Raw genomic sequence first — 13,230 nt, 5'->3', positions numbered from 1 at the left:
GGCTAGGTGGCAGGCTCACTTGAACCTGGGAGGTCGAGGCTGCAGTGAGCCAAGATCATGCCACTGCACTACAGCCTGGGTGACAGGGAGACCCTATCTCAAAAATAAATAAATAAATAAATAAAAATAGAACCCTCCCAACAGCTTGCTTCCAACACTGCCCTGATCAACAAAGTCCTCTTCGCTTTTCCAGCCACATTTCCTAATCACCCCTGACACCCTGGGCCTTTGCACCTGCTGTTCCCTCTGCCTGCGATTCACTGAGACCTTTTCTAGACAAATCCTTGCCATTCAGCTCACATCCTGAGGGGCACCTTCTCGGAGAGGCCTTCCCTGATGACACTACATAGCTTCTTGGTCACGCTGTCTCACATCACCCTAATTTCACCATAACACTATTACTGCCTGATAATGTCTTGTTTGGCTGTTTATTGCCAACCGCACCCCACCCCTGACTAGAATACAAGCCCCGTGGTGGCAAAGACCTTGTGTATCTTATTCATGGTTAGCTCCCTGGCACCCAGAGCAGGACCTGCAGAGAAGGGATTCCGTACATATTTGTTGAATGAATGAATAAATGAATGAACTAAGAAAGCATGGTGGAATCGGTGACCCAGTGACTCTAGCCATGTTGAGGGGACGCCAGTTGCCCCCTTCCGTCACTGGACCCAGAGCCCAGGCTTGCCAGCCAGTGTGCCAGGTAAGCTGTGCCCCCTGGAGCCTTAAGAGCCCTAGCCTGCCACCAGGCCCTCACCTGTGTAGAAACAGAGCAGCCAGGTGCCCAGCAGCGGGGCAAAGGTCTGGCCTGGCTTGGTCACCAGGGCAACCATGCCAAAGAGGAGTGCCGAGGCTGCCTGCTTGCGGTGGTTCAGCACCAGGTCCTCGTCTACCAGGTCGGTGACCACCAAGGTCAGCAGCTTACAGGTGCCCTCAGTGAAGACACGGTTACTGCAGTAGAGGGAGAGAGCAGGCAGGAATGAAGGCGTGGGATGGAGGTGTTGCAGGGAGCATGGGCAGGGGCATACCTGGCAATGAAGAGGCACAGCAGACTGAGGTGGTCTGGGCCAGCCAACAACATGAGCAGGCTAAGGCCCAGCTTGAGCAGGAAGAGCCCCCGCACCACCGCGTAGATGCCCCAGCGCCGGCACAGGGACAGGAAGTAGAGGTTGTTGAGATGGGGAGCGACATAGGAGAGGCCTGGGGAGGGAGACGGGGCGCCACCTTGTCAAGGGCACTGCTGCAGTGCCAGTGAGCGCCATCAACTTCACGGCCGACTGCATTCCTGTACACTAGCGATGCACTGGGCTCTGTGCTAAGAGCTTCACTGTCTTAGTTCATCCTCACAGCCCCTTAAGGTGAGTACTATTATCATCCCCACTTTACAGATGAGAAAGAGAGGCCCAAAAAGATGAACTAACCCACCCGAGGCTGCCCACCAGATGAGCACAGAGTCAAGACTCACACCCAGGCCCATCAGACGATATTCCTCTGTGTTAACCAGCCACTACACCCCCTCAGGGTGCCACCATCTCCAAGAGGACCGACACCAGCACAGCCTCCGCCCCCCCAACCCCCACCACACCCTGCCCCCCACGCCCCCTGCACCCGGCAGCACTTGGTGTCTTAAAAAGATTGTCCCTGGCTGGGAGCAGTGGCTCACACCTGTAATCCCAGTACTTTGGGAGGCAGAGGCAGGTGGATCACGGGGTCGGGAAATGGAGACCATCCTGGCTAATACGGTGAAACCCCATCTCTACTAAAAATACAGGTCTCTCTTCTTCCAGCCTGCATGAAGCACCCAAGGTCCCCACTCACCCAACAGGATGGAGCCCGTGGAAAAGGAGATATGGTCGGACAACAGATGCTCCAGGAAGAGAGGGAAGAAGTTGCTGTTGAAGTGGCAGTGGAAGACCTGCAACCCGACAGGGACAGTGAGGAGGCTTCCAGGGGGAGGGGAGCTGACAAGGCCAGAAGCCAACAGGGGAACACACATCCCCCCCAACCCCCCATCCTCAGAGCAGCAAGAGCGAGAGCAGGCCTTTTTCCCCATGTCCCTAAACACAGAACATGCCAGAACACAACCTAAAACCACATTCCTGGTGCTAGACTTCGCTAAAAAATTAGAAGCCATGGCAAAATAGTGTTGGAGCAATTAAAAGCTTTTTCTTTTTAATTGAAAACACATTAGTGAGGCTGGGCACAGGGGCTCACACTTGTAATCCTAGCACCTTAGCACTTTGGGAGGCCAAGGCAGGCAGATCACTTAAGGCCAGGAGTTTGAGACCAGCCTGGCCAACATGGCGAAACCCCGTCTCTACTAAAAATATAAAAAAATTAGTCGGGTGTTGTGTTGCATGCCTATAATCCCAGCTACCCAGGAAGCTCAGGTGGGAGAATCATTCGAACCCAGGAGGCAAAGGTTGCAGTGAGCCTAGATCATGCCACTACACTCCAGCCTGGGCAACAAAGTGAGAAGAAAAAAAAAAAGAAAAGAAAACACATTAGTGAAACAAATTTCATAACATGAAAACAGTTTATTTCTAAGTTCAGCTAGTTTATATACTACATGTTTTAGGTACAGCACTTGGCTCTTCTTCTTTTTTTAGAGATGGAGCCTTTCTCTGCCACCCAGGCTGGAGTGCAGTGGTGCAGTCATAACTCACTGCAGCCTCGAACTCCTGGGCTCAAGCGGTCTTTCCACTTTGGCGTCCCAAAATACTGGGATTACAGGCATGAGCCACTGCACCTGGCAGCGGTTGGTGTCTTAAAAAGATTGTTAGAGGGTCCCCAAAGGGGGCATCTCTGTCTCATATCCTCACTTTACAGGAGAGGACAGGGCTACCCAGAGAGCCTGAGACCTGCCTAAGATCACATAGGGAGGGAAAAGCTCAGAGGGAGCTAGAATCCAGGCCTCCTGACTACTCAACCTGCATTCCTGCCATCGAATTGCCCAGCAGACCTCCTGGGTGGCCCAGAACTCAGTTCCCAGGTCTTTTTTTTTTTTCCTTTGAGAAGGAGTCTCACTCTGTTGCCCAGACTGGAGTACAGTGGTGCCATCTTAGCTCACTGCCTTCCGGGTTCAAGTGATTCTCCTGCCTCAGCCTCCCAAGTAGCTGGAATTACACCATGCCCATCTAATTTCTGTATTTTTATGGGGTTTCACCATGTTAGCCAGGCTGGTCTCGAACTCCTCTGCTCAAGTGATCTACCCACCTCAGCCTCCCAAAGTGCCGGGACTACAGGCATGAGCCACCATGCCTGGCCGAGTTCCCAGCTCTTGAGGAGTCTGTCCCCTTGAGTGAAGTCCAGCCCAGCTGTAGAGGGGCCGGGAGCTGCTCCCCATACCTGCACCAGGTCCATGCTCACGAACCACAGGAAGTTCCGATGGCGTGCCAGCTGCCGGAGATACTGGCCCAAGGTGATGCTGTCCGCCTCCTCACTGCCCACAAGCAGCTCCTCTCCACACAGGCTATGGGGCAGAAGGGAATGGAGAACTGCCTGGGGCTGGCCAGAGTTATCCCCCAACACATCCCAGGCAGCCCCCATCAGCCGGGGACCCAGCACCAAAATCAGACTTAGAAGGTTGCTGGTGAGGACCTGAAGAGCCGGGGCTGGCCACTCACCCGCTATCCACAGCCAGGCCTGAGCATCCTGGGTCCTTTCGGGCCGCCTCAACCCGCCGCCTCAGCAGCTGTGTGGCTCCCAGAAAGCCCAGCCCAGAGCTGACAGCCAGTGTCACACAGAAAGCGCGGAAGGAGGAGAAATCCTCCTTGTTCCAAAAGGCATAGGATGCAAAGACAGAGAGGGAGCCGGCCGCGCTGAAGAGGGAGCAGTAGAAGTTGAGGTGGGTGCGGTCGTGGGCTGAGAGGGCCAGGTCGGCCAGCAAGGCATGGTGGTGCAGGTCCACGAGCGTCAGGAAGCCATCATAGAGGCACAGGCACAGCAAGAACTGCAGGCCAGCTGGGGCCCAGGGCACCCAGAATGCCAGGAACGACAGCGCCAGCAGCGGCCCATGCCAGCCCAGGGCCTGCACCCGGGCCAGCACCACGGCCCTTGAGGAGAGCCCGGCGCCTGACCTGCTGGGGAAAAGAGAGTTGTTGGGAGATGCCCTGTCAGACTTGGCAGGCCGAAGTTCCCCTTGCCCAGGCCCCAGGGGAGGGATGGAGGCCCAGGGTGTGGGACTCACAACAGGGTGGTCCCACTGTCCCCTAAGTCCCCAGTCTGCAATTTAGGAAACACAACTCACCAGTGGGTACACTCCCTCCTCTGCCCCAATTTCCACCCCCTTATTAGCCTGTCGTGCTGATGGCCAAAGGGTATGGGATGCCCACTTCTCAAGGTTGGGGGTGATGATGGGCTCAAGCAGGGATGGGGCAAAGGAATCTTCCAGAAGCAGCAGCGGGTGTTTGCAGTCCACAGTCCAGAGGGGCCAGCCAAGCCAAGCCAGGGTAGATCTCTTCCCCTGCCGAGCCAGGCAAGTGTACGTCCAAGGCCACCTCTCCAACCCAAACAGAGCACCCTGGACCCCAGTAAGGGAAGAGGCATGGGCAACATTGAAATAGTCTCCCCTTCCTTCCCGACCTCAAACACAGGCAGGGGTCCTCCCTCCTGGGTAGCAGTAGGGTGGGACTGAACCAATTACGAGCTGTTCCCAATACACCAACCAGGGCTGGGAGCTGAGGAACTGCCGGTCACTGAGCCAACCGAAGAAGGGGTCATTAAGGCTGTTCCAGAGGAGAAACACCGTCTGCAGGCAGAGGGGAGACAGGCAGGTAGGCTCTAGACAGCCTCCTCTCCAGGGCTCTTCCCACCCCAGCCTGCTCACCACTCCTCAAAGATGGCCCCAGCTTTCCTACCTGCAAACCTTTGCTGGTGTCAGTTCCTCTGCTAAAACCTACTCTGGCAGGGCGCGGTGGCTCACACCTGTAATCCCAGCACTTTGGGAGGCCGAGGCGGGTGGATCACCTGAGGTCAGGAGTTTGAGACCAGCCTGGCCAACATGGCGAAACCCCATCTCTACTAAAAATACAAAAATTAGCCAGGCGTGGTGGCGGGTGCTTGTAATCCCATCTACTCATGAGGTTGAGACAGGAGAATCACTTGAACCAGGAAGGCGGAGGTTGCAGTGAGCTGAGATTGCACCATTGCACTCCAGTCTGTGAGACAAAAGTGAAACTCCATCTCAAAAAAAAAAAAAAAACCTACTCTGCCAGTCAAACCACTGCTCCCTTCAAACTCCCACCCATCCAGGGCCCAGCTGGTAAATGTATACAGCTGATAAATTCATATATGTGAACATATTATACATATGAGTACACAGAGCAGCAACTATGTCAGACAGTGGCCAGGAAAGCTAGTCTAGTCCCCATCGAGGAGGAGTCATCAAGGCCTCCACAGCTTTTCTTGATGAGTCTTGGTGAACAACCTGGACTGCCCATGCCTCTGACTGGGTGGGACCCGGCACCTGCAATCTGCCCAGCAGCCTGGGCAGCCTCTAGTCTCCACCCCACCCCCTCCTCCATGTTGGCCACCCAGCACTTGCCCTACCTCTCCCACCCAGAAGGCCATTTTGTTGATCTTGTACACTGAGACAAAGGTGTCCACATAGTAGAGCAGGAAGACATTGTGCAGCATGGTGGTGAAGAGAGCCAGGGAGCCATAGACCACAGCCGTGGGCAGACCCAGCAACCAGGCCTGGGGCCGACCCAGCCCCATGGCTGCAGCCCCAGCCTTAGCCCCAGGAGCACCTGGGAGGGCTCATGGCCACAGGCAGTCTTGCCATCCTCGTCCCTGGGGAAGAAGGAACCAGTGAGCAACAGGGATCAGAGCCAGCTCTGCTCTTAACCCCAGACCTCTGAATCATTTAAAAACTCATTTCTAACAGGAGAGAGTTTGTACTTACAACAGTGCTGGGAATTATGAATGAAGTATAATGGAAACAGTGCTGAGCTAGACACCACTAACCTGGGAGTGACTCGAGGAAAAAGAGAGCCTGTGGGAAGAGACAGCAGACACCCAGCAAGTGCTGAGCCAGGTCGCGTGCCAGGGCTGGATGCTGAATGTCTTTTTTTTTTGAGACGGAGTCTCGCTCTGTCGCCCAGGCTGGAGTGCAGTAGCGTGATCTCCGATCACTGTAAGCTCCACCTCCTGGATTCACGCCATTCTCCTGCCTCAGCCTCCCGAGTAGCTGGGACCACAGGCGCCCGCTGCCACGCCCGGCTAATTTTTTGTATTTTTAGTAGAGACAGGGTTTCACCAGGATGGTCTCGATCTCCTGACCTTGTGATCCACCCACCTTGGCCTCCCAAAGTGCTGAGATTACAGGCGTGAGCCACTGCTCACGGCCTCAGTGTCTTCTTAAATTGCACTGTGTGACTTTAATGGTCTAGACAAGACAACCCTGAGCTTGGGCACACAATGCACTTACAGTAAAATGTCAGGCAGTTACCCAACCCAGGCCTTAGCTTCCTCTTCTGCAAAAGGTAAAAGGAGATTGTTATGCCTATTTTGCAAATCATAAGGATTAAACGACTCACAGAAAGCACTCATTGTTGGTATTGATAAGGAAGACGGGAAGTGAAGTGCCAGAAACGGAAGGACGTGGTCCCTTTAAATGATACGGAAGCGGGGAAGGGAAGTGCTGGGTAGAGGAGGGCATAGTCCCTGGCTAGGGCTCCACGCCTGGGCCTGACCTAGGTGAGGACAGGCATTTTTTTTTTTCCTGCCCAAATGTTGCATTTCCCAAGACCACCCTGGCCCACCACGCCCCCATCCTGTGCTTATAAAAACCCAGAGACCCAGCTGGGTGCCGTGGCTCACGCCTGTAATAAGACAGTTTGGGAGGCCGAGGTGGGCGGATCACCTGAGGTCAGGAGTTCGAGACCAGCCTGGCCAACATGGTGAAACCCAGTCTCTACTAAAAACACAAAAAATTACCCGGGCGTGCTGGCACATGCCTGTAATCCCAGCTACTAGGGAGGCTGAGGGAGGAGAATTGCTTGAACCCGAGAGACAGAGGCTGCAGTGAGCCAAGATTGCGCCAATACACTCTAGCCTCGGCACCAAGAGTGAAACTCAGTCTCAAAAAGAAAAAAAGAAGCAGCACTCTAAGCCTGCAAGTCCCCACCACCACTCCCATGGGCCACAGTGATCCTATCTTGTCCCAAGGCAGGAGGATGGCCTTTCCCTGAGGCCCTTGAACCCCTTGAAGAAAATGCATTTCTTTTTTTCCTCAAAGCTTTATTCAGGTCTAATTGACAAACACTAAACTGCACAGTTTTCAAAGCATGCAAGCTGGTAAGTTTTACCATATGCATGGACCTGTGAAATCATAACCACAAACAAGATAATGAACACATCCATTACCCTACATTCCCTTGACACTGCTTTTCTGAGTAACATGTTAAAAAGACATGGGGCTGGGCGGAGTGGCTCACACCTGTAATCCCAGCACTTTGGGAGGCCAAGGTGGGCAGATCACTTGAGGCCAGGAATTTGAGACCATTCTGGCCAACACGGCAAAACCCCGTCTCTACTAAAAATACAAAAATTAGCCGGCGTGGTGGCAGGCGCCTGTAATCCCAGCTACTCGGGAGCTGAGGCAGGAGAATCGCTTGAACCCCAGAGGTGGAGGTTACAGTAAGCCCGGATCACACCACTGCACTCCAGCCTGGGCAACAGAGCGAGACTCTACCTCAAAAAGAAATAAATACAAATAAATTTTTAAAAATGGTGAGCATTAAAGCTTTACAGATCATTACTATCCAACCTCTCAGCCCTTCCCTAAAATGGAGAGGCCCCATGCCCGCCACACGGGGATGAGGTGGGAATTAAATGAGATGCCCTCTAAAGGTGCTTGGGGCTGTAAAGCACAATGTCCACCTCTGTTACTATCCTTAGCAGGGTCACTTACTCCAGTTCCTCCAGGGCTTTCAGAACTCTCCTGCCTTTGTTAAAATGGAGAGAAGGCTCCCCACGCCTACCCAGATGCCCAGTGATCTGTCCTTGTTGCTGGAGAAGGTGAGCCCTGAACACAAGGTCCCCAGCCTCCCCCAGCCACCTCCCTGCACCCACACTGGGTAGAAGAAAACCTCAAAGTTTAATGAGATGGAACAGGTATGACTTTTGCCATCAGCAGGGCCTGGGTTCAAATCCCAACTGTACTTCCTACTAAGAGTGTAACCTCAGGCAATTCAACCCTTCTGGGCCAGAGTTTCCTCATCTATAAAATGGGGTAATAATGCCTATCTTTTTTTTTTTTTTTTTTTTTTTTGAGGTGGAGTCTTGCTCTGTTGCCCAGGCTGGAGTGTAATGGCACAATCTTGGCTCACTACAGCCTCCGCCTCCCAGGTTCAAGCAATTCTCCCACCTCAGCCTCCCGAGTAGCTGGGATTACAGGCACCTGCCATCATGCCCAGCTTATTTTCGTATTTTTGTAGCGATGGGGTTTCACCATGTTGCCCAGGCTGGTCTTGAACTCCTGACCTCAGGTGATCTACCCACCTCAGCCTCCCAAAGTGCTGGGATTACAGGTGTGAGCCACCGCGCCTGGCCAATAATGCCTATCTTTACAGGGGTACAGAAAGGATTAAACAAATGTCCAGGAAGCACAGAGCACCGTGCTGTCACACAAAAGATGCTCAGAAACTAGCTTTTTATTGGGCTCACCTAGATCAGGGTAGGAGCAGGGGAATATCCTTGTAATCGGGCTCCTTCCTCAGGTAAGGGAATTTGAAAAGATGGGTCACACGAGGAAAAGTCAGAAGATGGGGGCCTGCAAGGAGCAGGAACACATACAATGTTTGAGAATGCCAAAGACAAACTGCCCCCGGCCCCCTGTAGACCTGTGCCGACTGCAACTTGTCCAGGTAAACAGCCACCCTGGAGAGGAAGCTGAGGCAGGAGTGTGCAGGGTTACTCTTTTAATGGTTTCTCTTCCAGATTCCACTCCTCCATCAGGAAACAGCCTTCCCCCACTTGCCCTCCCCACCCTCAATCCGCCCCAGCAAAGAACAGCAGCCCCACCTCTCCCAGGGAAGAACAGCTTGGAGCCCACACCAGCCTCCTTGCATAAGCTGGTGAGAAATCCTGTAACCTGCAACCAACTCCACCCACCTCCCTGGAACCGTCCAAGACCCATCCTCATGGTCCCAGCTGGTGGCTTTGAGCCAGCCACTCCCTCTCCCTGAGCCTCAGGCTCCTCGCCCACAAAGTGGGGATGTTAATGTCAACCTCTTAGATGGCTGTGGGCTGAAATGCAAAAGGAATGTAAAGCCAAGTGCCTGCTACATGGAAGACCCTCAATACACAGCAGCTATTTTTTTTTTTTTAAGATGGAGTCTCGCTCTGTCGCCCAGGCTGGAGTGCAGTGGCTCAATCTCAGCTCACTGCAACCTCTGCCTCCTGGGTTCAAGCCATTCTCCTGCCTCAGCCTCCTGAGTAGCTGGGATTACAGGCGCACGCCACCACACTCAGCAAATTTTTTTTTGTATATTTAGTAGAGATGGGGTTTCACCATATTGGTCAGGCTGGTCTCAAACTCCTGACCTCGTGATCCGCCTGCCTCGGCCTCCCAAAGTACTAGGATTACTGCCATGAGCCTCCACACCCGGCCTAATTTTTGTATTTTTCGTAGAACTGGGGTTTCACCATACTGGACAGGCTGGTCTCGAACTCCTGACCTCAAGTGATCTGCCTGCCTCGGCCTCCCAAAGTGTTGGGATTACAGGTGTGAGCCACTATGCCCGGCCCACAGTAGCCATTTTCTTTTTCTTTTTCTTTTTTTTTTTCTTGAGACAGAGTCTCGCTCTGTTGCCCAGGCTGGAGTGCAGTGGCACAATCTCGGCTTACTGCAACCTCTGCCTCCCAGGTTCAAGCAATTATCCTGCTTCAGCCACCCGAGTAGCTGGGATTACAGACATGTGCCACCACTCTCAGCTAATTTTTTTATTTTTAGTAGAGACAGGGTTTCACCATGTTGGTCAGGTTAGTCTTGAACTCCTGACCTCATGATCCGCCCACCTCGGCCTCCCAGACTGCTGGGATTACAGGCATGAGCCACTGCACCCGGCCCACAGTAGCCATTTTCTTTCAATTTCTTTGAAGTTTGGTTTCATGATTTTTTTTTTTTTTTTGAGACAGAGTCCCACTGTGTCACCCAGGCTAGAGTGCAGTGGTGGGATCTTGGCTCACTGCAACCTCCACCTCCCAGGTTCAAGAAATTTTCCTGCCTCAGCCTCCGAAATAGTTGGGATCACAGGCATGTGCCACCATGCCTGGCTAATTTTTGTATTTTTTGTACAGATGGGGTTTCGCCACGTTGGCCAGGCTGGTCTTGAACTCCTGACTTCAAGCGATCCGCCTGCCTTGGCCTCCTGAAGTGCTGGCTCACAGGCGAGAGCCACCGTGTGGTTTCATGATCTTTAAAGATCAGTCACTAGGTGGGACGTGGTGGTTCATGCCTGTAATTTTAGCACTTTGGAAGGCCAAGACAGAAGGATCACTTGGGGCCAGAAGTTCGAGACCAGCTGGGGCAACAGCAATCAAAAATAAAAATCATTGACCTTTCTGCCAAATCCATGATTGAAATTGTCTTTCCAGCACCCAAGCTTTATGCTTTTTGCCACCTGGAATATCCTAGACCCTCGTCTGCCATCCATCAAATTCCTTTTTAAATGCCACCTCTACACTTTTGTTCATGCTGTTCCTGTCACCTAAGATACCCTAGGATAACTGTATACTATTCCTCAGCCATACAGGGTATGCTTGGCTTTTATATCCGTCATCAGACCCCTTACAGCTCTGTTACTATCTGCATTCACGTTTTGTACATGAAGAAACCAAGGCTCTGAAGATTAAATAACAGGCCCAAGTTACAAAGGTAGTAGGTGCTGGAGTCAAGATTCAAAACAGGTTTTGACTAAAACAACAGCGTTCTCACTTCATCATCCCCCCCACACCCTGCCCCCATCTTATCAAATCCTGCTCATCCAGTGTCACGGCTTTCCCAAGCACACCCAATCAGGTGTTCTCTCCCGTTTCCCCCTTATCAGGCATCCAAATGCCTCCCTTCCCCTCCTCCAGCCCACAGGCTTCTTAAAAGCAGGGCTGATACCAGGCGCGGTGGCTCACGCCTGTAATCCCAGCACTTTGGGAGGCCGACTTGGGCGAATCACGAGGTCAGGAGATCGAGATCATCCTGGCTAACACGAAACCTCGTCTCTGCTAAAAATACAAAAATGAGCCAGGCGTGGTGGCAGGCACGCCTATAGTACCAGCTTATTCGGGAGGCTGAGGTAGGAGAATGGCGTGAACCCGGGAGACGGAGCTTGCAGTGAGCCGAGATCGCGCCACTGCACTCCAGCCTGGAGGACAGAGTGAGACTCCGTCTCTTTAAAAAAAAAAAAAAAAAAAAAACAAACAGTGCTGAGTTAGTCCCACCCTTGATCCCTGCCCTTTGCCTCCACCAGGCTCCCTCAGCGTGCTCAGTCAATCCCTGCTGGGTCGATTGGCCCCTAAAAGGTCAATATGAACATCCTCAGCCCTAGGGAACAACAGCAGCAGTCATAGGAAGACTGTCATCCTCAGACCCCACAGTGCCCCTCCTAGCTCTGTGTTCTGCTTAACTGTGGGAGTCAGAGAGAAGGGGCAGCCTGGGAAGCTTGATGTGCCTCTCTGAGTAAGACACTAAAGCAAGGCAGCAGGTACAAAGAAGAATAGTGATCATAACAGAGGAACATTTATTAAGCTTTCGCCGGGTGCACAGCACTGTGCTAAGAGACACAGAAACAATCTGGGAAGAGAGCTCAGAGCAGCGAGGGAGAAAGGGGCCACATCAGGAAGGGTTTTGTAAACCTTGTACAAGATTCTATGCTGAGGACAACAGGTGGGGAGCTGGGGGTGGGGAAGTGACAGAATCAGATCTGTTTGGAAGAAGCCTTCTAGCAGGTGTCAGAACTCTTCCCCTTCACCCTATCAGGCCCCTGGGAGGTAAAAACTAGAAAGAGATGGAAGCAGCAGCATCTCCCTGATTTCTGAACCAACCTATGGTGGGTGGGGGAGGTTGATGAATTTAGTGGCGGAAACCAAGAATGCCGAAATGGGCCCCTGGAGTGAGGGGCATCAGACTGTACAAGAGACATTAGTGCAGAGGTAAAAGCTACGAAGAGGCATAATTTGGAGTCAGGAGCCCTGGGTCAGGTGTGAACAGTATCTTTAACTTACTATCTGAGTCTATTCCTACATCTGTGAATCTGGGAAAACAATTCCATTCTCTGCCTGTCCTGAGGAATACAAAATGAACAAATGAACATGAAAGGTATAATATGTGCCCTTTTCTCAACAGGCAGCTGACCTCTGAATTGTCTGCTGTGTTTCCTGTTTCACTCTCGGGGTCTTGTCTTCCTGCCCAGTCTCCCCACAGCAGGTTCTAGCACCAGGGTTGGGGGGTGGGGGCCCATCCTCCTCCTCCGGCTGGAAATGAGCTTTCAACTTGTTGAGATGGGGACCTTCTCCCTCTCCCTCCCCCACAGGTCCCTGAAGACGCGACAGCTTCACCTCAGGACCACCCATCCCTCCCAAGCCACTGAGAAGTTTGGGATCAGCCCAGGAGCTCTTCACTCAATAGCTGGTGCTGAAACACGTGTAGGGCTGCTCCCCACCGCCTGCACGTTAAAATCACCTGAGGAGCTGTGCAATAATACCGAGGCCCAGGCCTCACCCAGAACAGTTAAATCGGAATCTCTTCGGGCGGGCCCAGCATCTGTGTTTTTTTAAAGCTCCCCAAGTGCCACCAGGGTTAAATGCCTTTATGCTAATGGAACGGATCCCGGCCTGACCAGTGCATCCCTCGATCCCAGACCACCAGGGAGCTATCTGACCCACTGCATCCCTTTCCTCCAGATCCCCGGAGAGCCTTTCTGCGAGGATTCCACCCTTGCCCCCTTGAACCCCGCTTCTTCCGCCCAGACCACAGAACTCTCCCAATCCACAATATGATCACCCCAAAGACCCCCACAGATAGCCCCCATGACTCCCAGAGCGCAAAGCATTCCCCTCCCCCTCGGGTCTGTCGTTTGTGCCAGATCGGCCCCAGCCCAGCCCGCTCCTGCCCGCGAGCCCCGGCCTCTGGCCAGCGTCTCACCGCAATCGTAGCCGGCGAAGCCTAATCCCACGGCTGGCGGGAGCCAGGTGCGAGCCAGTGCGCCTGCGCGCGCTTCTAAGGCTTCCCCA

The 13,230-nt window shown here is 53.0% G+C and overlaps 1 protein-coding gene across 16 annotated transcripts in view; it reads right to left on the bottom strand.

Annotated features, from left to right (window-relative positions):
- The window catches only part of MFSD13A (major facilitator superfamily domain containing 13A), an 18,312-nt gene extending 5,082 nt beyond the window's left edge, over positions 1–13,230 (bottom strand). For 2 of the 16 annotated variants that reach the window (XM_054523453.2, XM_063727437.1), the window contains exons 1-8: positions 13,142–13,230; positions 8,668–8,773; positions 5,548–5,790; positions 4,665–4,747; positions 4,247–4,519; positions 3,624–4,079; positions 3,346–3,469; positions 1,816–1,912 (exon numbers count right to left, since the gene is read on the bottom strand). In XM_054523453.2, the coding sequence (XP_054379428.2) occupies positions 1,816–1,912; positions 3,346–3,469; positions 3,624–4,079; positions 4,247–4,519; positions 4,665–4,747; positions 5,548–5,715 (1,201 nt within the window). In that variant the 5' untranslated portion in view covers positions 5,716–5,790; positions 8,668–8,773; positions 13,142–13,230. Of the gene's footprint in view, positions 1–754; positions 949–1,025; positions 1,198–1,815; positions 1,913–3,345; positions 3,470–3,623; positions 4,080–4,246; positions 4,520–4,664; positions 4,748–5,547; positions 5,791–5,964; positions 8,478–8,667; positions 8,967–13,141 lie in introns of those variants that run through there. The other 14 variants (XM_063727435.1, XM_054523445.2, XM_054523449.2 and 11 more) reach the window with 14 other exon arrangements.

Source organism: Pongo abelii, chromosome 8, assembly GCF_028885655.2.
Source record: "Pongo abelii isolate AG06213 chromosome 8, NHGRI_mPonAbe1-v2.0_pri, whole genome shotgun sequence".
Classification (NCBI taxonomy): domain Eukaryota; kingdom Metazoa; phylum Chordata; class Mammalia; order Primates; family Hominidae; genus Pongo; species Pongo abelii.
This window is presented reverse-complemented; position numbering and strand designations above follow the sequence as displayed.